Source organism: Melospiza melodia, chromosome 18, assembly GCF_035770615.1.
Source record: "Melospiza melodia melodia isolate bMelMel2 chromosome 18, bMelMel2.pri, whole genome shotgun sequence".
In the NCBI taxonomy this organism is placed as follows: Eukaryota; Metazoa; Chordata; class Aves; order Passeriformes; family Passerellidae; genus Melospiza; species Melospiza melodia.
The window spans coordinates 7,937,485-7,959,572 of NC_086211.1; the positions used below are offsets into that span (position 1 = coordinate 7,937,485).

At 43.0% G+C, this 22,088-nt stretch overlaps 2 protein-coding genes across 2 annotated transcripts; both read left to right on the forward strand.

The window, feature by feature from the left end:
- Positions 1 to 1,122: 1,122 nt before the first annotated feature.
- TMC7 (transmembrane channel like 7) lies at positions 1,123 to 15,993 on the forward strand. The gene is made up of 15 exons (XM_063171450.1): positions 1,123 to 1,592; positions 3,696 to 3,844; positions 4,191 to 4,358; positions 4,538 to 4,623; positions 5,130 to 5,275; positions 5,801 to 5,948; positions 7,384 to 7,554; positions 9,053 to 9,210; positions 10,061 to 10,178; positions 10,796 to 10,893; positions 11,212 to 11,395; positions 12,210 to 12,340; positions 12,608 to 12,763; positions 13,635 to 13,713; positions 14,858 to 15,993. Exons 1-15 carry the CDS (start codon positions 1,123 to 1,125, stop codon positions 14,909 to 14,911), a joined length of 2,316 nt encoding a protein of 771 aa, XP_063027520.1. The 3' UTR covers positions 14,912 to 15,993.
- Positions 15,994 to 16,235: 242 nt separating this feature from the next.
- COQ7 (coenzyme Q7, hydroxylase) lies at positions 16,236 to 20,485 on the forward strand. The gene is made up of 6 exons (XM_063171932.1): positions 16,236 to 16,305; positions 16,461 to 16,651; positions 17,066 to 17,180; positions 17,293 to 17,432; positions 19,310 to 19,378; positions 20,064 to 20,485. The coding sequence occupies exons 1-6, from the start codon at positions 16,236 to 16,238 to the stop codon at positions 20,139 to 20,141; spliced, it is 663 nt and encodes a 220-aa protein (XP_063028002.1). The 3' UTR covers positions 20,142 to 20,485.
- Positions 20,486 to 22,088: the final 1,603 nt, after the last annotated feature.

A 22,088-nucleotide genomic window follows, 5' to 3' on the forward strand; every position in this document is an offset into this window, starting at 1 on the left:
GTTGCTGTGCTTTAATTCCATGTGCGTATTTCACAACAATTCCCCTTAAGATATACCTTTCACCTCTGCTGGTAACACAGATTACAAACATCAACATCTAAATTACTTCGAGAACTTTTATTTTTATCAACGACATTTTATGGTTTTATTATGAAAACAGATTACCTACATAGATCGTTGCTAGCAAAGCAATTAAAAAAACCTATCTGAGCTGACGACACACAGCTAAAAGAAAAAACACGCTCATTTGTGTCTGATTCAGCATTCTGAAGCCTAAAAATGACCTATTTTTAAAACTACTGCAAAAAGTGCATGAAGAATCTTCAGAAAAATCTGGCTATCTTTTACCTATCAGTAGAAAAAATAAGAAAGGCTAGAAATAAATTTTGTCCCCTCCATGTAAGGCTTTTGAGACTTCTGGAGGCTTAATTTCTTTATTTATCACAGACTCTGTTATTTTCACACAAAAGGCAAGAATTGTTCCAAGAAATAAGTTTCTCTGAGACGTTTTCTACAAGTTCACACAAAACCCACGCCTTGCTCTCAGATGGAAAAAAGGTTCAGCATCTACTGACTTACTTGCTCCAGTTCACACCAAGTTTTCACATTCAAGAGTAAAGCTGTGTTGTTTCCACTGCAGCCTGCACCACTGCGTCCAGCCCCAGAACAAGCTGAAGGCTGGGGCTTGTGACCTAATGGGAGTTGACAAAGCATGAGAATTTGAAAGTTTTTACAGCACCCAACACCAGCACGGACAGTTAATACTGACGGAAGACATTGAAACTAAACTTATTTCCAAGCCAAACGCCGGTGAGAGATGCCCAGCAGCCAGAACACCCCCAGCCCGCACCTGGGGTGCATGAACCCATTCTAGTAGAGAGAGCGGGCTGATGGCAGGAGCCTTTATACCCTGCCGTGGATCTTCACGGAGAGTTTAAAACAAGCCGGGGCTAAGAGGAACAGAAAGACTCGGCTGCCCCAAACCGCGATCCTGTTGGCTGCGGGCGCCCCCGGCGGGCGTGGGCCGGGGGAAGGCGGCCCCGGGGCAGCCTCGCCCCACTCCCGGCAGCCGCCGCCCGGAAACGGCAGCACCGGCGCGGGGCTCCGGCTTCCCCCGCAGCCATGAGCGGGCTGGGGGCCGCCGCGGGGCCGGGATGGCAGCGGGACAGCGGCGGTGAGGGCGCGGGGCAGGCGGGGCGGCAGCGCGGCCGCAGGTGGCGGGGGGATGCAGGCACGGTGCGGGAGCGGAGCGGAGCAGCGGCGCTGCCCTCCCTCGCCCCTCGGGCGCTGCGGGGTCCCGGTGCCCCGGTGCCGCGACCCCCGACCCGCAGCGCCCGTCTCTCCCTCGCAGGGCTCTCTCTGCTCGCCGAGGAGCCGCACGGCGCCGCACCTGTGGATTTCCTGCAGGAGCTGCCCAGCTGCCAGTCAGCGCGGAGGCGCCGCGGGGGCACCCAGGAGCGCCGGGCGGCCCCGTTGGGCACCAACGGCAGCCGCGGGGACGCGGCCCGGGCGCTGCCGCAGGAGAGCGGAGGGCCGGCTGAGCGCCCTGCCCGAGAGCGCCCGGTGTGCATGGCAGACAAGAGGAGAGCAAGGTTAATTTTACGCGTTTCTTCCTTGATTTGGTTTTTTTAAATGACTTTTTCCTAAACACAAGCCAGGTGCGCTGGAAGGGTGGAGGAGAACTCGGCTGTGTCTGTTTCACCCTGTGGCATGTGATTCTGACACGAAGGTGCCCGAGTGCTCTTGGCTGACACGAGGGTGTGGCTGACTGGGGACAGAAGTAGGTTGAATTGGAAGAAATTAGGCAGAACTGAGAATTAACTGTAGCAAACAAACGCATTCTCACCGTTTTTCGTGTGGGGTTTTTGGTACTTTTTTTTTTCTCTCAGAGTTTTGTGCTTTCAAGGGTCACTGTGAGTTATCTGCACGAACACACACACCTCCCCCCGCTGCTATGCGAGTGCTGCTGCTCTTGAGTCTGCTTAGCTGCTCTTACACAATGCAGTGCTCTCTCTGCTGTGGCTCTGTACAGTTGATAGGAAGCTTCCCAGGACCTTTGCTTCTTTTTATCTTCTCCCCCCGCCCCATTCCTTTTTAAATGACTCTTTCCTGTGGGCTGTTCCTGCCCCCCGGGTGGTAACCCCCGGGAGGGACGGGTTGCAAAGACCTTGCTTTGCCCCGCCTGAATTTCAGTGCTTGTTCTCTCATGTCTCACTGCTGGGCTGAAAGCTGCTTTGAGGACAGTGATACAGGATGTGGTTTTGCACTGTCAGAATACAGCTCCACCTTTAAATCAGGTACACTGGTTCAGTATAGATTCTAGTTATGAACCAGAAGAGAGGTGGAAGTACAACTAATGTCTGGTACTCCAGGGAGAACAAGAGCTACTCTATTGCAAGAGCGGTGGCAAGCAGCCTGACCCTGGCGTTCAATTCTATAGGCTGTACACAAGAAACAGTAGAAGATCTAGGTCATGGTAAAGTGCTCGAGACCTTGAATTTTTACTTGAAGTTGGGTATCTAAAGTTCAGCTCTTCAAGAAAAAGGAACTGGAGGGAGGAGTTGCGATGTCCCAGGCTTGTTTACACATGTTAGCACTGAGAGATTCTGGTGGGGCTTCCTGGCGCTTCTACAGATCGGTGATCTGCATTTGTGTAGCAGCTGCCAACACAAAGTGCTTGGCACAAACGTCCTGAGAGCTGAACACTCAACTTCTGTAAGTCAGATGAATGTGCAGCCCACGCTTCTATTTACAATGCAAACCCAGCAGGGGCCAGACAGTTCTGCGGAGTTAAAACACTGCAAACTGCAGCCTGTAGTTTGCACAGAATGAAATCTCTTGAGAGGAGCTGTATTTGCTCTTAAAGCTGAGGTCATCTGCTGCCTGCTTGATTGTTTGTGTAGGTTTAATTTGACTTCCTGCCAAAATGCTCGAGCCATGTGGAAACTGGCAACACAGCGCACATGGCAGTGCATCCCTTGGGCACATGAGTGGGGTTGACTACAAGTGTTAAAACTGAAACCTTGTTACCACAGCATCATGTTCTCATAGGTACTTACTTAACTACTGCCCTACTTCAGTGGCATCAGAGGCTGGAGAAGAATTTGCTGCGTACAAGTCCATTTTCAAGCTATGTTTCTGTGAAGTTTTGTCTGGTTTTAAGGTTTCTTAAAAGAAACCACAAAATAAAAACTCTGAGCCACTCAGAATTCTCTTTGATGCTGTTGCTGACCAGGCAGCATTTTTTAAAATGCAAATGTACTCATATACTATGAAAATCCATAATTGACTGTTTAAAAATTACAGACAGTGGCACATTCTCAGTGTTTATTTGCAGCTTGTTATTCGAACAGTGCATCCCCAGAGGTGGTGGCAAAAAATATTTTCTCAAATTCATTGAATTGACACTTTCCAGCAAATATTTCAAAACGCTATCATTGTCAATTTTGTTTTGTTGTTTTTTTTTCTTTGTTTATTTGTTTTTTTCTCCAAGAGAGGTGAGTGTTTTTCATGAGACAGCTTGCCCTGTTTGAATTAAGTTGATGTTTCCATTACCAGCAAGATCAGATGGGGAGAGCTTGTGTGTCTGTAGCTATTTCCCTGAAGGCTGTGGGCAGGCTCCATCCTGCTAAGCCCTGTTACATGGAGTGAAAAATTATTTCTTGTGCTCAGTAACTGTATTCCTGGACTCTTAGGGACTCTCAGCAGGCTGAAACAGAACGTTTATCCAGATGGGAGAAGTGGAAAAGAACTAGCAGTAAATCATTGAAAAAAGCACTCAGTGAAGTCAAGGGCTTGTCATCTTACCTGGTGCTTTGGCGACGTGACATTCGCAGCATAGAAGGTATTTCTTGTCTGATGTCCATTTCTCCTCTGGAAAGTTGCTTCTGTTATTGGCAGTTTTACCTGTGTGAGCATAGTGTCAGATATAACTGCATGTGCTTAAGTTACTTTCTTACCTTGTTATTGCTGAATGTAAAATCCATTATATGATAGAAGGAAATATATTGGAAAAAATTATTAATATGTCCAACCTGCATTTCAGTTATATTGCTAAAAGTCTGTAGTACTTAAAACTAGCTTTAACAATGTTTCTTTGGTTCAGTGAAACTGATTTTATAATCTGCTCTCTCTGTATTTTCAATGGTTTTATCACCTTAATTATTGGCACATGTTTCTTTTATTCCCAGGGAAATTTGGTACTGGTATCCAGTCCTACTTCTCCTTCCTGCGCTTTCTGGTCCTGCTGAACTTCATAATTTTTATCCTGATGTTCAGTTTTGTTGTTCTTCCCACCATAATTTCTACATTTGGATTATTCAACAGTACCATTGCTTATATTCCTCCAAAGAACATAGGTAAACATCTTCTCTATATACAGCTGTTGTAAGATTCCCCCTTTCCATCAGCTTCTTCTCCACTTCCCAGAAAAAAAGGAAAGCCTTTTTATAAGAGTGTGGCATGTTTGAATTAACGTGATCTTGCAGGTCAGTGGGCATTACCACTTGAGTGACTTTTCATACCTTTCTTTTGACAGATATTATCTGCACAATTTATAAACCTAGTGGTAATAAGGGACTTGTGTACTTCTATACTTACCTCAAAGATTTGCTCAGTGGCACTGTAAGTAATTAGTTGGGTTTTTTAAATTGTGTCTCGTGTTGCATTTAAAATTAAAAAAAATTACTTGTGGAATGAAGCTTTGATAATTTTGAAAAATTGTAAGGGATATGCATCACTGGGGTAGGTTTTCTCTGAGAAGGGCAGTTTTCAAACTGACTTTTACTGAGTGAGCACAAGGCCTGGCTGGCCACGTGCTGCAGCCTGTGCCTCTCCTCCCCAGCTGCTGCCCCTCATTATGCTGGAGCACACTGCCTATTGTGCTCTCTGTGTAGGGTCCCAGTGTCTGTGTCCTGCAGCTCTTTGATTGGAGAGGGGAGGGATTTTAAGCACACAGTGCCTGCACTACAGTTTGGTAAGGCAATGGCGGCATTTAGAAGCTACAGACTTGTAGCTTGCCAGGGGCTCAAATTTTAAACTTACAAAATTTACTTGCTTAATGCCATGTTGGATTTTATGAGGCAGTTGTTGCTGCTGTTACAAATTCTATTCTAACTTTGTTTTCACAGGGATTCCTTGAAGTGACAAGTTTATTTTATGGCTATTACTCAATAGATGCTGTATGGATCAGTATCATGAGGTACAATTTGCCACTGGCATACCTGCTGGCTACATTTGCCTACCTTGCCTTAAGTTTCCTCTGGATAATAAAGAGGTAAAGATGTTGGTGTTATTTACTGTTAGTAGTTGTACAGTTTAGATTGTATTCCTTCTTGAAGGGAACATACTGTTTTCTTGAGCTGTTTGTGTGGAATGGGGAGTCTTTTGCCTGAGGGTGCAGTGCCTCAGTAGCCTTTGGAATGCTTGGGAACAAGAAAACAATTTGAAGTATCAGTTTTTCATATGTATGCATACCTATAAGTAAAAGCCTCTCAACTATACTGAATTTGTTGGAGGACTTTTTTAGGGGGTTTTGATTGAGTTTTATTTGTGCCATCTCGGTTTCCTTTGCTGGGTCTGGGTGAGGTGAGGAGGTGTGACTGTGCTGAAGTGCAGGTGGGAATAACCTGTATCAGTCAGGGTCAGCTGCTGCAGAATCTCACACTGAAAGAGTCCCAGACACTGGCTGGTACTAAGCAGAGGTGACAGTTTGCTCACTGTGAGGGTCTTTGATCAGCCAGGTTCCTTGTGTGTGTGTTTCCTGTGCATAAAATACATCTTCTCACATATTTTTCTCTAGGTCTGTGGAAGGCTTTAAGCACAACTTAGTGCACGATGCAGATCCATTTCAGAGTTACTGTAACAAAGTCTTTGCAGGCTGGGACTTCTGCATTACAGACCCAAATGCAGCCCGGCTGAAACATTGCAGCTTGCAATATGAGCTCCAGGTGAGTAACTTCTGCTTTTTGTGATTCTGGTTTCATACAGCTTTGATGGCTAAAACAGATGTGTGCAGTTTTGCAGGTGAGGGAATAAAGTTGAGAAGGATTGGAAGTTGCTTGTTTTGGGGGTGCAGCCCACATCCTCTTGCATGCTTTCTAGGTAGCTGGTGCAGCGTGAGAAGGATTGGCACGGATGTTGTTGGCCCTTCCCCTTGCACTGGGGACCCATGCCAGCCTGTAGCTGCTTTTCTTATCTGCCTCTTCCTCACGCTCCAGTCCTGCTTCCTGTGTTATTTTCTGCATAGTCCAACAGGAAAAGCTGTCCCAGCTGCAGGCAATACCCTGCAGGGATGAGTTGGAGTGTTCTGGGGTTTAAGCATGCAGTGCAGTTAGGAGTAGTTTGGGGAGAAATAAAATTCAGATGGTGCTCTTTGTACTGCTTGAGAGTATTGTTGCAGTAAGAAGATACTGAAAAATTCTCACTAGGTGTCTTTGGCACACATGCACATACAAAATGCTGATGGAGCTATAGATTTCCCAAATCATAAAGCACTGAAAAAAGTCTGAAAGGTTCTTTTGGTAAAACAAGGACCTTCTTTTAGCCCTCTGTACACTGGAAGCAGAGATTTGTGTAGTGAAAATATTACCTTTGAGAAGATGCTTCCACTTCAAACCACAAAACAGTAATTACAGACTCCATAAATTACAGTGAGTTGCTTTCTGCTCTAATGAAGTTCACAGTCATCTATTTTCATCATAGAATCAGAACTTCCTTCACTTGCTACACTTTTGCCTCCAGAACACGCATCTTAGAAGAACTAGCCCCTTAATATTACTGTTTGATGGACATAAATCCTCAGAAAATACTCTCATATAGGTGTTATGTGGGTTTGCCCAAGTTAAATTGCCCTCACAGGAGATACTGTATTTTCCTGTCAGTTAAGGTGAAATACACCAAGTTTACATGACAAGCTGCTCAAGACTGTACTTCCTTCTTTCAGTGCCATCCCCCAGTTTTCCTTCATAAAGAATAGAAGGGATTTTGAACCATAGTTACTTACCTGCAGAAGTAACAAGATTAGTGACTGGTTTACCCATTTCAGAGTTTAGTTTCAAGCTGAGAGCAGTCTCTCAACAAACAGGCAAACTGTCTGTCCTCAAGGAAATGTGTTACTGATACAGTAGGGAGAAGAGGATTGCAGGACTCTTGTCTTTGGCTACAGAGCCCTCAGCTCGAGGAGGGTGCGCACACAGGTGCTTCCATCCCTGCAGGGACCTGTTTTGTGAAAGAAAAGACATTCTGTTCTGTGTGCTTGGGCAGGCACTGGACTGACTCTCCTGGAACAGGCTACAGATTTGCACTTCTCAGGGGGAGAAGACATGGTGTTAAGTGTTGTATGCTGCATCAAAAAACTGCATCTCTTTTTTCTTTTCTTTGTAGATGGACTTGCAGGAAGAAAAACTGAAGCAAAAAATAGCTGAGAGGAGAACGGAAGAAAAGCTTCGCATCTACTCTCTGAGAATATTTATAAATATAATTGTCATTGCCATTTTATCAGGATGTTTTTACTCAATTTATAGAGTAACTGTCTTCTCTCAAGAAAACTCCAATGTGAGTATAAGAAATGAGACTAGGACAGATTTGGTGAAGGCTGGTGATTACAGCAAGAGGAACTATTGTGCAAGAGTCAAGTATCTTAATATAGCACCTTTCATGCAGGGATCTGAAAATGCTTTCTACAGACTTAGATATTTTTTTTTAGTAGATGAGAGCAGGAAAGATCAAGAACCATGTGCCAAAAAAGCCTCCCCAGTGATGTCTCCCATTGCTGCAGAGGCTTCAGTGTTGAGTGCCTTGGAGCTGACAAGAAGAGCAGCCCTCACTGCATTTCCCTTGTAACTGTGCTCACCTCTGGGTCTGGACAGTGAACTGGCTGTGAGAGCTGACCTGGTTAAATCAAACTTCATCATGATCAGTTTCACGTCATCTGGTTCACTGTCAGCTGCAAAAATGCACTTCAGGGGAAGGCAGAGTGAAGATTGTGATCTGTCTTGTGGCTTGATTACCCAGTGTGGAGAAACAGGAAGGCTTTGATCACACAGCAGTTTTTAGAAGCAAATGTTCTTGCATCACTAGCAGAAAGAATCAGGTTGAGTTGGTTTCACCTCTGGCAGGACAAGCAGATGGAAAGAGTGGTTCAGAAGAAGAACAAAGCAGACAAACTTCTGGTTGTGACAGCATCACAAAAGTAATTGACTTCTCTCTAGGACCCCAGGTTTGATTAGTCTGGTAGAAATGGGGACCACAAATTTTTTCTCCTCTGTGTAAGTTCCTGGTGTGATGGATTTAACTGTTCACAAGGAAAGTTGTGCTCATGGTGGACCGAACTGTGAACTTCTGTAAACTGCCAGGATTGCAGGGACAGAAGCAGGAAATGGGGGCTAAATGAGTTTATGTGTCAGAGATACTGTTTGAGGGCAGAGAAGAGGACTGCACAACACTGAACAACTTCAAGAACAGCTTCACTTACTGTGGGCTTTAAGTAGAAGGGCTGATATCTTGACCTTGTCTTAATGAGCAGTTAGAGGAGCTTGTCAGGATGGTAGGAAAGTCCATCCTGAGTTGCTTAGCACCAGTAAGACTAAATTGAAAAGTGTCTGCACTTGGAATAGCTGTAAAACCTGGTAGTCTTGGTTCTGGTTAGCAACAGTCAGACACAAACCTTGGTGAGTTTAACCTCTTTAAACAGAAGCTTTAAGGAAGCTCAGAAATACTCTTACCTGGAGGGGGAGGGAGTTCCTGATGAAAGGAGCAGGAGAAATCAAGGGTGTGTAGCAGCAAACTGCACAGATAGCAGAGATCAAGCTCCTGTAAAGGAGAGATGAAATTTGCTTGTCTGGAGGTGTTCAGAATCAGCCCTGGGTTTGCCATTCATGTTACACCTGGTGTTGATTCTTGTTGCCAATGTAAATGTCAGTGGAGGATGAAGACAGAGTAAAAGATGCTGCCTGGATCCTGGGCAAGGCAGGCTGGTGTGTAGCTGGGGACAGCATGCTCAGGAAGGTGTGTTTCTCTAAGCATTGTGTTTGTCTCATCTCTTCTCCTGCAGGACATTGGCAATGCAAACTCCCAGGTTAATCTCTTAGTGCAGTATTTGCCTTCCATGGTGATCACACTGGCCAACTTCATCGCTCCTCTGATCTTTGCATTTCTGATCAAATTTGAAGAGTATACACCAGCCTTTGAAATCAAGCTGACACTCTTGAGGTAAAGATCTTTTTATTGTGGCTTTGGATGTTTCAACCACTTGTTCTTGTTAGGCTATATATATTGTAACATTGAAATGTCAAGAAGCAGAGAAGCTGGCACTGGAAACCAAGGAGGCATTGTTTGGCCAATGTTTAGTTGGAAACTTTAAATCTGGGAACAATGTGTTTTGATGACAGTACACGGCAGCCATCTCAGTGTCCAAGTTTTTTTCTTGGCCCCATTTAGCTGTGTGGTCTGGACATCTTCAACCTGAATAAATAGTCAGTAGAGAACTTGTGGCTGCAGAGCTGTGGATTCACTGCTTTGTGTGCAGCAGTTCCCTGAATGAGCAAAAGTGAGTGTACAGCAGTGACTGAAGCACAGCTTTGCTAAAGGCAGAAGTTAAAAGTTTTGGGGTAAAAGATGTGTCAGTGTAAGAGCTGGTGTTTGGTAGCTTAAGGCAGTAAGATCTGGGTTGAAGCACCTGAACTCTGCAAGTCCATGCTTTGTATTTGTGATTTGGCCAAGTGCTTCAGAAGGCCTGAAGCTACATGAAATGGAAATGCATGAACAGTACTTGAGGAAATTGCAACCCATTGCAGCATCAAGATCTGCAGCTGAAATGACTGATCTAGGAACACTACTGAGAAAAGAAATGAGGGGCTGTAGCCTAAAGCTGGGAAGGTCAAAAGCAATTTTAACTTACTGCTAAGGAAAGAAATGTGTTTATTATCTGGCTGGCTGCCTGTTAAAGGTCTGCATGACCCTTCTGTGTTTTAAGGCTTCCTTGGACTCCTGTACAAGGTGAGAAAAGTGTTAAATGGCTGTTTTTTGGCACATTTGGAGTTAGGTTTTGCCTCTCTTGCAGGTGTGTCTTCGTGCGGTTGGCCAATATTGGCGTTCTCTTGTTCTCACTGTGGAGTCAGATCTCCGACTGTGGCAGTGACAAGTGTAAGCCCTGTGGATACAATTACAAACTCTATCCTGTAAGCAGATTTATCTTGGTGTTTAATCATCTGAGCTTGTGAAGGGAGATTTGTTTCCACGAGAGTTGCTTGCCTAGAGGTGTTCAGTAGGAGCCCTGGGGTTGCTATTCAGGCTACACCTGGTGTTGATTCCCACTGCTCAGTGCAAACCAGTGCAGTGGTTACACATCTGTCCTTTGCTTGTCTAAAACTCTGATTAGAGTTAGTCCAGTGGCAGATGATTCCTTAGCACAGACTTTCTGTCCACCATGAGGATTGTCTGAGGTAGCTGTGTTTTGGAGATGTTGTGCTACTGCCTTTTGTGGCATTAAGGCAAATGGGTTTTCCTCAAAAGAAAACAAAAGCACCCCAAAAAAACTCCCCAGCCACCAAAACCAAACCAAACACAGCCACACCCCCCCTGCCCCACCTCACAGAAAAACCCCAAAACCAACCAAAAAAAAAAGTGAAAAGCTTAGCATGGGAACTTTGAAACACTTGAGTATTTTAGAAATTGGAGTTAATAGCATTTGAACCTTCATGGTGTTAACTGAGATGATTATTGCTTTAGTAGTAGACAGATTGTTCACTTGTTTATTTAGACTTCTAATCTTGTTTTTCTTAACTTGTTTTTACAGTGCTGGGAATCTGATGTTGGGCAAGAAATGTACAAACTGATGATATTTGATTTCATTGTAATTCTTGCTGTGGCCCTGTTTGTAGACTTCCCCAGAAAGTATGTATCTCTGCTTTTTGAGCATATTTTTACAAATGACATATGAAACACATTTTCTTTTTTCTGCTTTAAATTCCCCATACTGCTAACTAAATTACTAATTTAAAAATAAAGCACAAACATATTTCTGGTGGTTTGAGCACCTGTTTGCTATTCACGTGGCTGTATAGGTTTTGATATTTGAGAGCTTTTTGCTTCAGACCTTTTCTGTTATGTTGTCTAATGCTTCAATGCTAAGTTGTGTATGTTTCAAATGTGTTAGAATGCATCTCAATTCTACAACTTCAGTTTAGGACTAAAAATATTCGTTGGTTTCAGGTTGTTAGTTACTCATTGCTCTTGGAAGCTTGTTCAGTGGTTTGGAGAGAAGGAATTTGCAATTTCTGACAGTGTCCTGGAAATCATTTATGGGCAGACTATTTGCTTCATTGGAACCTTCTTTTCACCACTTCTCCCTGCAATAGCAACTATAAAATACTTCATCATCTTTTATGTTAAAAAGGTAATGAGGGCATGTGCTTGATAAAGAATTGAGTACATCTCTGTGGTTTTTGTAATGCAGGCATATAGATGTGCAGGGATTTAAAACCAACAAAAAACCCTAAAACCACCTGTAGATGCAGTGGATGGATTGAGCCAATGATATTCCATTTTCAGTAAGGTTTTGTGCTTTTAACAGACAGTAGAATTTTGCTTTGAAATCAAGCAAAGCCACATTTCAATTACTACTTCTCAAATTATTTGTCTTTATTTAAAAGAATAGCTTTTTATGTAACAAAGTTAGTTTATAAGACTTCTGTGCAGTAATCTGTTTACTAGCAACACAGCTTAAAACTTGGACAAAATTTTGCAAAACTGCTAAAAATTTGGGACCAAAATGGAAAATCCAAGCTGGGTTGGATGTTTATGTGATTTCTGACTATCAGAAGTTTTGCTCAGTGACCACACAGCTCCTTCTGTGCCTCCAATTCTTGCTGATACTTTAGGTCTTGCAAGAGGGGATGTATCCAGAGAAGCTGTGGCTGAACAAAGCCAACAGCAGTGCCATGGGTCCTACACCAAATGGTTGGTGCTGTTGACTCTGTGCACGTGTGTGAGGTCCTCTGGATCAAATTCTTACACAAATTAGGAGACACTGACTTATACCAAAGTGTGAGGCAATCTTGTCTTAGCCCTTCCCAGCCCATACGTATCAAAGGAGGTGGTTGTGTGGTGGCATGTTAGAGAATGGAAAATTCAGTTGCTGGGGGAAGTATATTTGGGTGTATCTCTGGATAGATGTGCTGGTAACAGTTTCACTCACCTTCCCTCTTCAGATTGTTTTGATACACACACGTAAACCTGCAGCAAGGCCTGTAAGGGCATCAAGTTCCAACTTTTTCTTCCTGGTGGTGCTGTTGATTGGGCTCCTCTTGGCTTTTGTCCCTGTGGGATTCAGCATAGCACGGTAAGTGACAATTTTAAGTTCTGTGAAGTTGAAACTTGTTCCAAGCTTGTCAGTTCTGTAAAAGCACACACACAACTTTAGAATGATTAATGTAATAAAATCTATAGGGTGTAACACATAAACTTACAGCTTAGTTCAGGAAAACAAAAATTACAGTTTTATAGACATAGGACACTTACTGCATCACCAAACTGGTGCTGGGTTTGTGCTGGATTATTTTATCTTTACATTTTGGTGTAATATCTTTCTGTTCTGCTTCTTTGACAGTATCCCCTCTTCCAAGGCTTGTGGGCCATTCAGGAATTTTAACACTTCATGGGAAGTTATTCCAGATACAATACTTCAGTTTCCAACAGGCCTGCAGCAGTTCCTTTTTGGCATTTCATCAGAAGCCTTTGCAGTGCCTTTTTTTGTGATCCTTTGGTGAGTACTGTGAAGATTTGATTCCCTTATTCAGCTTCATTTCCTTCCTTACTGAACTCCTATCAAGCATCTGTTAGGCCAGATTTTCCATTTGCAGTCAAAAGCATCAAAACCCATAGGAATCCTCAGCCCTTTTGTCTTTGCCCATGTGTTCACATTCATCAGCTTCCATTTCCTCTTGCACATCCCATATTCAACCATGTCCTTCTCAAAAATGTTAACTGTGAATCCTCTGCAAATTAGTACTGTAAGCCCTGTGGTCACTACTCCTATCCACAAACCCCAGTCTGAAAAAACAAAACTCCCAAAGCAGTCATTCTGTAAGATAAAACTCAGTATAGAATCATAGAATTTTTAAGGTTGGATGTCACCTGCAGAGAGTGTTTAACTCAATTCTCCTGTTCAAAACAGGGTCAAGTAGAGCAGGAGCCATACCCAGTTAAATTTTCAGTATCTCCAAAGATACAGAGCCTGCACAACACTGTTCCAGGGTCTGGTCAGTCTTCCAATAAAAAGAGGTGTTTTTCTTAAGTTTAAATGGAGTTTTTTGCATTTCAGTTTAGTTAAACTGTTTGCAAATTTTGGAGCCTTATTACCTGATGCTTTCTCAAACTTCTATGCTTGAAAAACCACGTGGCTTATTTAGGACTCCACCCAGCCCTTCCTTTTTGTAGCACACATTTATGTGTTCTCCTGAACTGAGCTTGTTATTACATGCACAGAAAATCTCAAGTCCTCCCTTTTTGTTTGCTGTTTACAGCATCATTTTATTCTCTGGTTTTGTTTGTAGTTTACAGCATCATTATGTTCTCAGTTTTTGTTTGTTGTTTACAGCATCATTATGTTCTCAGTTTTTGTTTGTTGTTTACAGCATTATTATGTTCTATGTTATTGCCTTGGCTCGAGCACACAAACGAGTGGTTGAACAGCTGAGAGAACAACTGGTTTTGGTAAGATCTGACCCAACACTTTACTCACACAACAAAGAGAACTTCAGGGGTACAGAAATGAGAGGAATATTGGTTTTCATAGTCTTCTGGATATTTGGTGTTTGCAACAGGCAGAAAAGAATGTTTTACAAATTACCCAGAAAAAATAACCAAAGCATTGTGGTATTTCTCAGCGGAGTTGATTTTCTTGGGTACCAGGTGCAACTGCAACAAGGTCTGTTTATATCAGGCAACACACATGCAAGAGATGTGCCCCTGAGAAGCTGTGTCCCTGTTTGTCATCTGTTGCCTTATTTAAATCCAATTATCTGCATGTTTTTTTTCTGCCAAAGAGCCTGAATCCTGTGTTTCCTGTCCTCTCCACCATCTTGCACAACCTCCACTTCTGTTTCCTTCTCTGCCCTCACAAACAGGCACCCAACTCCTTACCCTGCCCTCCAGGTCTGTATTTCTGCTGCATCTTTTTGGTCTTGCTCTTGAGTGCAGGCCCAGAAGTGCTTGAGCAGGTACTGAAAGTGGAACAAGTCAGGACTGAGAGCCCTTTGGAGAAGGTGCCCGTGCAGAAATGCTGCTTTGTGGCCATCCCAAGCCGCTGCCAGGTTTGGCAGCATTCGTGTGCTGTGATCTGACAAACTGCTGGAGTTAGAACTCAGCAGTGAGACTTCTCACTTTCTTATTGAATAGCCCATTTCTGGATATGTGCTTCTTTCAGATATGGCATTTAACAACCTGTGTGCAGAAAAACACTTACTGGGGGGGGGAGCTTTTTCAGGAGTGAGGAATTTAGGAACAAAAGCCTTCCTGCTTTTTGAAGTGCTCACAAATCAGCTGGGAATTGTAAAAATTCTTCTGTGATTTTTATTTTCGTTTGCTTGCTCTTGTTCAGCTTCCTGGAAGCATGGTTTTAAATTTGAGGTGTGTGAGATGTTTTTACTACGCTCAATGCAGAACTGTTAGTGTGTAACCTGAGGTGAGATAAAGGAAGTCAAGGCTGTTGTGAGCTTGAAATTGTTCAGGCAGTTGAGAGTGTGCATGGGGAGTACAATTGGTGAGTGCACCTATTTCTAATGAAGAAATGAGCTGTTGTAGATGACTTGTATTAACACTGTTCACAAGGAGCATTCTTGTTCTTCTGTCTTTCCAGGAAAGTCGTGACAAGATGTTCCTAATCAGAAAAATAACAGAAGCTCAGAAGTAACCTTGAAAACCACGCAAGCCCAAAGAACTTGACTTCCTGAAACTCCCAGAACAAGAAGATAAGAGCAGAAGTATTTGCATCTTCTAAAACCTGAGCAGCTGACTGGCACCCTGGGACTGTGGTCTGTGTAATGGGTGCTTGTGGTCTGAGGCTTAACGTTTCCAAAACTTGGAAATTCAGCTGATTTATACCGTGTTAGAGCTGTTCAAAAAAGGATACTTTACGGTCATACAGCTTCAGGGTTGTTGGGATTTGATCCCTATTTTTCAGGGAGTTTGCATAAAATGTGATCAGGACTGAAACCTTTTTGTACTGTTTTTACACATTACACTATAAGAATCCTGAGAGAGGGAAAAGGTATGGTTTTATTTGTTTTCAATGCCTTTTATTTGCTTTGGTTTTAAAAACAAGTATATATGGAAGTATGTTGAAATAGTGCATAGGAAAAGAAAGTATGGCATGGGTTTGAAATCTATATTTTTAGAGGTGAGGGTTTGCCATTTATGCTGGTCTGAAGGAGAAAGAGCAGTTGAACACTGGATAACTGATCATAAAATGGTTCAGAGATAACAAACTGATAAAAGAGCTCTGAATAAACACTTGGGGTAGGAAAAAGCCAGCAGGCACAGCACTACTGGGTCACCAGCCTTGCTGCTGTGGAGGGGCTCTCTCTTTTTTTTAATGTTTTAAGTCATTATTATTTGTTTTTTGTTCTTGTATGAACATCTTGACTACTGGTCTATGTGTTTTAAAATGTGAATATTTCAGAGTTAAATTATTGCTTGGCAATAGTGTGCCAGTACCCCTTAATTTCTCATTTTATCTGTCTTACCTGAACTGCTGGGACCGTGTGTATGAGACAGCCGTGTGTCCCTGTAGGCCACTAACCCAGTCCTTTATTTGAAGACTGTGATTAAGGATTTCTTGTACAAAACTTTTATTGTTTGAAATCTGCGTTAGTCCGCTCTTAGTTAATGTGAAACACTATCTTTTTAATATAATATTTTGGAATGATTTCTGTGCTCATTTTAAAGGAATGACCGTTCAATAAACGCTATTTATAATAAACGCTATTTATTTTATCATAGCGCCTGGCGCCGTTCCCTTGCTGTGCCCGTGGGGGCCGCCCTCAGCGCCGCTCCCGCCGCAGTTCCCTCCTCGCCCGCTAGGGGCCGCCCCTCGCTCCCATGGCAACCACGCAGCGGGCTTTGATTGACAGCTGCGCTGTCCAGTGCCGTGGCTGGGCGGGGCCAATCGGAACCGTGCCAGGGCCAATGGGAACCGTGCCAGGGCGGCGCGCGGTAATGACGTGACGCTCACCGCGATGGCGGCGGCCGTGGCCCCGGCTCTGCGGTGCTCGCTGCTGCAGCGCCGGCCCCTCCGCTGCGGGCCGGGTACGGGCTGGGCTCCGCTCCCTGACCGCCCCTCCGGCCTCCGCGCCGCCGCCCGGGGCTGCCTTAGGGCGTTCGGCTCCGCGGGCGGGAGCGTCCACCCGCCCGTCCCGGACAGGGACCGGGACCGGCCGGCGTCACCTTTGTCTCTCCGGCAGGTGTGCGGGCTGTGCCCGGCGCCGGGGCCGCCCTCAGGCCGTGCAGCTCGCGGGTGGCGCAGGACGGCATCCCCCAGCCCGTCATAGACCGCATCATCCGCGTGGACCATGCCGGGGAGTACGGGGCGAACCGCATCTATGCGGGGCAGATGGCCGTGCTGGGCAGGTCCAGCGTGGGACCCGTCATCCAGGTCAGCCATTCCCGCGGCTCTGCTCCCTTTGCGTGTGGGTAACAGCGCCCGGGGATGCTGAAACATCGTAGCCTTCATGGCAAGATTATTGTCCGGTTTTTTCTGAACGCTTTCACACGTGCGGGTTTATAAAGAGTGCAGGGAGTACTTGGTAAGGGAGTTATGATGCTGCATTTGCTGTAGTGTTGCCCTATTTTGCAAATATGTTTTTATGTTATCTTTTTATCCTCTCCTCTCTGTCCTTTTTATAACGATCTGCACCTGCCTTCCTCCACCATTTCTTCTTTGTGCTGTTACAGTATTACCTCAGCTATCACTGCGTATGTACCTGAGCTGGTTTGGTTTTTATTAGTTTTATTGAAAATATTTACCTGTTGTGGTTTTATGCTTCTCTGTGGTCTGTCTCTTTTGCAGCAAATGTGGAATCAAGAAAAAAACCACCTGAAAAAGTTCAATGAGCTCATGGTTGCATACAGAGTTCGACCTACTGTTCTGTTGCCTTTCTGGAACGTAGCAGGTTTTGTTTTAGGTGAGTCTGGATAATTACTGTTATTGTTGTTTTATGAAGTCTTCAATTGTGTCAGACTATTTGTTTTGCTTCAGATTTCATTGTATTCATGTGTCTGATACCCCAATCCCAGGGGCTGGAAGTGCTTTGCTTGGGAAGAAGGGTGCAATGGCTTGCACAGTGGCTGTGGAAGAGAGTATATCAGAGCACTACAACAACCAGATCAGAACTCTGATAGAGGAGGATCCAGAAAAGTACAAAGAACTATTGCAGGTATTTAACCATGACTTAAAAGTAGGTAAACAAATTGAATTATCTGATGTGATTTAGTCTTTTAAAAATAATATGCTTTTAGAATTTACAGTGGATCTTTTTGTTCTGTCACTTAGAATGCTGAAGTCAACAGAAACTATTAAAAATAAAAGGATGCTTTTTCCTTCAGCAGCACTAAATTGATCAAGCACCAAAATTAAAACATATGTTGGATTATCTTCAACATGCTTTCAGTAATGCACTGGTTCCTTTTCAAGTGAGAGAATTATGCTTTAAGTTTGATTAATTTTAATTGAAAGGAAGTGTCTAGAGGGGAAACAAAAGGAGGAAATATTGATTGCACAGTAGCTGTGTTGCCCTCCTCTGGAGGCATTTCAATTACCCTCACGTGCTCCTTAACCTGTAGGGCCCAGAGCCACACACAGTGCTCAGGGAGAGCTCAGGGTGCCCCCTCCAGCCCCTCTGCCCACGCTGTGTTTGATACACCCAGGGTGGGGTTTGCCCTCCTGGCACTGCTGCCAGCCAGCACCCTGTTCATGTTCTACTTCTGGATGCTCTCAGAGTGTGTAAGGAGCTGATGTTTGTCAGCTCTGTGAGAAAATAACTTTACAATCATTTTAGGTATCAAACTGGACACATTCCTGTGAGTGGTTGTGGCAGATTGAGCTGTTCCCACAGCAGCAGGTGGAACTGGTTCATACCCAGCCTGGCTGGCTACCAGTGTGTTCAGTGTGCATCGTGTAACATGTAGCAAAATCTGATTATTCCAATGTATCCCATTGTTGCAGAAACTGTCTCTGAAGTAACCAGGGTTGTGCTGAGGTGCACCAGGGAAATACCACCCCTGAAGATAATGATATAATGAAATAGATATAGAGATGGCACAAAATAAAGGGCAAAATCCAGGCAGTGAGTTTACTCACAGTGCCAGTATGAGGAGAAGTAGGGGGGACACCAAAAGCAATGCAAACCTGTTGGGCAGGGACAGTGCCCAGGTGTCTGTCAGCTTACAGGGGAACACCCATACTGATTGGCAAGCAGGGACCTTAATTCCTTTATTCAAATTGTCAGAATAATGTGGGGATGTGAAACTAGTCAGTCTTAAAAGTTACTATGGCTTTAGGTTTTTTTTGAAACAGTGAAAAAATAGTGATATGTTGTCACTGTCATATTTTCTGAAAAATCCCTTTGCCAGGATTTCTTCTCCTGGGAAGCGGAGAAGCCTCAGAGAAGAATGAAAACAATAATTATCTGATTATCTAATTATCTTATTATTGCTTATCCTGTGTTTTGCTGCTTTAGAATGTGGTCTGGAGATTGTTTACCAACAGGTGCATGTTTGATTGGTTTCATGTGAATTGTTTTTACTTCATGACCAATCACCATCAGCTGTGTTGGACTCTGAGGAGTCAGTCATGAGTTTTTCCATTAGTGTCTCATTAAACCTTCTGATGTATCCTTTCTCTATTCTCTAGTATAGTTTAGTATAGCATTAGTATAACACAATACAATATATACTATATTATGATATCATATATACTATAATACAGTATAATACAGTATCATATAATAGCCTTCTAAAAACATAGTCAGGTTCATCAATTCCTCCTTTGTCCTGGGGACCCAGCAAATACCACAATATATTAATTAAATGACAGCTTGAACTTAAAGACTTCTTTGGAGACCACCAGAAGAACTTCAGGTTAGGGGAATGCTGTAAATAATTCCCTTCTTGCTGAATTGGAGGTTCAAATCTTTGAGAAGTGTTTGAGAGCCCCTGGCTTGCCATGGTGCACAGGATGGACAGCAGCAGATTGTTTTGTGTGCTGCTGCCTTGGTTTCTGTGCAAAGCAGGCTCAGGAGTGCTGCTGTTGCAGGTCATAAAGCAGTTCAGGGATGAGGAGCAGGAGCACCACGACATCGGGCTGGAGCACGATGCAGAAGCTGTGAGTAGAATGGTGACTAATTGTCTGTGAGGATGTGCATGTGCTGCTCTTTCCTTCCTTAGAGACAGGGATGTAGCTCTTTGAGAAGCAGAAAATAAGGCCCTTGATACTCTTTCCCAAAAATCCATATAAGAATGTCCTGCTTGTTAAAATTTTAATTTTTCTAGGACAGAACTAAATCTGTTGGAATTCTTGTCAAGTGTTAAAGTGTTTTGATATTTTTTCCTAAGAGGTGTCCTCTGAAAATTTTTAGATTTTCTTTTAATTTCAGTTTAAATTAAATATCTTTGGATATAAGTCTAATAAGTGCTATCCATACAGTGTTGGGAGCTGGAAGCATCATCTTATTAGGAAGTGTGGAATCCTGAACTAAATTCTGTGCTCCCTTGGATACTGTATGGGGAATATGTGACTTCTCTAGTTTTTCTCTTGACTTACATTTATGGAATGTTCTGAATAATTGAAAAAGATATTTATAAGTAGTCGAGGGAATATTCTGAAAAGTTGATAAATTTTAATTTCACTTTCTCTAGGATAGATTAGTCTGCAAATACAGGTGGGGTTTTCTTGGCATGCATGTGTTTTTACTTTGATTTTTTTTAATAGTGCTTACTGTTCATGATCACAATCTGGTTCAAGCAAAACCCTTTCAGTAAATGTATTTAATTTTTTATTCTTTTTACAGACACCAGCTTATTCTGTTTTGAAGACAGCCATACAACTTGGATGCAAAGCTGCAATATTTTTATCAGAAAGAATTTAGTCATATTTTTCATAATAGCTGTGGCAATAAACTGTGACACAAAAGAATATGGAAATTGTGAGAGACTCAGCTATTTTGTTCAGCCTTTGAAATTTTTCTGCACTGAGCACTTGATTCAGCCTTCCTTTGTCACATTGAATCCCCATTTAAAAAGTATCTCTATTAAAGTCAGTTGAGCTAAATGTGAATAAAGGTGGCAGAGCTGAGTCTGTGTGAACTAAACCTCCCTATTCAGAGACTGTTCACAAGGTGGCAGCACAATATATACATGGTTTATGTATACAATATTTGTGTATGGATGCACAGACATAAAAATGACAAATACATTCTCTGTTGCCTTCAAATTTATGTGTACTTGAAATAAGCTGGCGCAGCTCATTTTAAAATAGTTATACAGACCAAGAAGAATATTTTTTCTGTTTCCAGGATGGGTGCAGTAATAGTAAGTATTTATTTTCAGTCCATCTTGAATAAAAATTGGTATTATAAGACCAGTTTTCTTAAAGACTTCTGTGTGTTTTGGGGTGGGCCTTTTTTCAGGCACTGTTCCAAATTCTTAAGTAGAATTTTACTTACTATATTGTTTTTTTGTGGGGATTTTTTGTTGGGTTTTTTTTTGTATTTTCTTGGGTTTGTTTGGTTTGCAGGTTTTTTTTACCTGAGCATGTAAGGAATTGATCCCTGTCATAAAGCAGGTGGAGAAGGCAACTTGGAGCACTGTGAAATTGCATTCAATATTCTATTAGAGCTTTCAATCTTATCTTACTTTGCTTCAGACAACATTTAATCCAGGTACATCTGGGCTTGCCTTTTTTAGTAGCTCTGTTAGTGTTTGTAGGTAGTGATTGATGAGTAATTTGACATTAAAGGCTTCTTAAAGAGGATTATTTACCCTTTTTTGGTGAAGGAGCTTAGGCAGAAGGTTAAATCTTAATATAGAGAAATTCCTATTCTGTTGGATTTTGTTATGACTGTCAATTTGCATGTTCTTTAAAATTTAAATCTCTCAAACTGTTGCAAGTGTCACCTTGTTAGACTCGAACTACTGATGCTATTTACTTTGTTCAATCAAAGTAGCATTTGGTTCTCTGTCTGTGACTGGTTTGGAATAACGTGACTTGAGGAACTCAAAGCTACATCACAGATTCTCAGGGACTGCAGAATCAGAAGATAACTCTAAAGGAGTCTCATTTTACTGCCTCAGCCCCAGACAGTTGTGAGCAGTGTGTGTGAAAACTCAGCTTTACTAAAGGTCCATCCTATTACACTAATGCAATATCTTCTCTAATTTGGCCATTTCTATAAACAAAACTTACATCTAGCAGATTTCTTGCCTTAATTTCTCTAAAGTATTCAATATGCATGTGGACAATTCCCAGGTAATTTGTAGGAGAAAGGAATCAGCATAAAAGAATGATTAGCTGAAGTGGTTAAAGGGGTAACAAGTAGTGCTGGAGCTTGTGCAGTTGTGTAAGTCACAGGCTTTAATAATTGAGTAGAAGAAGAAAAAGATTACTTGATGAATAGTCCATTGTAAAGTCTTTCATACCAGGACAGCATGGGATGGCATCTTTTGTAAGTCCATTATTGCAGGGGAGGAAGGGCAGGGCATGGTGTATTTTCACTCAAAACTGCACACCCATACATACAGAGGTCTTGTGACATAAACTGGAAACTGAGCCAGACAGTTCCTGGTTTCCTGGCCATTACATCAGGGTTGAAAGCTGAACAAGGCATCTGTGGGGGTTTCCAAGAGAGCTGGTACTCAGCTGAAGCCTTGTGTTCTCCATGGCTGTGGTTGCAGAGACTCTGAGGATATCTGTGGTGTTCAGCAGTGGTGGGATTGGCTTGTGACAGAGTGACAGACATGCTCATATGATTGTCCAAGATTTGGGTGGCCCCCAAGACCATGACACACTGCATACTTGGGGCAACAGATTTTAAGAG

What these genes read in the sequence shown, in the direction of transcription:
- TMC7 (XM_063171450.1), top strand. Translation starts at nt 1,123, where the DNA reads ATGAGCGGGCTGGGGGCCGCCGCGGGGCCGGGATGGCAGCGGGACAGC. An exon ending in TATTCCTCCAAAGAACATAG is followed by an intron (nt 4,359 to 4,537) that starts GTAAACATCTTC and finishes TTCTTTTGACAG; the next exon opens with ATATTATCTGCACAATTTAT. An exon ending in TTCCTCTGGATAATAAAGAG is followed by an intron (nt 5,276 to 5,800) that starts GTAAAGATGTTG and finishes ATTTTTCTCTAG; the next exon opens with GTCTGTGGAAGGCTTTAAGC.
- COQ7 (XM_063171932.1), top strand. Translation starts at nt 16,236, where the DNA reads ATGGCGGCGGCCGTGGCCCCGGCTCTGCGGTGCTCGCTGCTGCAGCGC. An exon ending in GCGTGGGACCCGTCATCCAG is followed by an intron (nt 16,652 to 17,065) that starts GTCAGCCATTCC and finishes TCTCTTTTGCAG; the next exon opens with CAAATGTGGAATCAAGAAAA. An exon ending in AGTACAAAGAACTATTGCAG is followed by an intron (nt 17,433 to 19,309) that starts GTATTTAACCAT and finishes CTGCTGTTGCAG; the next exon opens with GTCATAAAGCAGTTCAGGGA.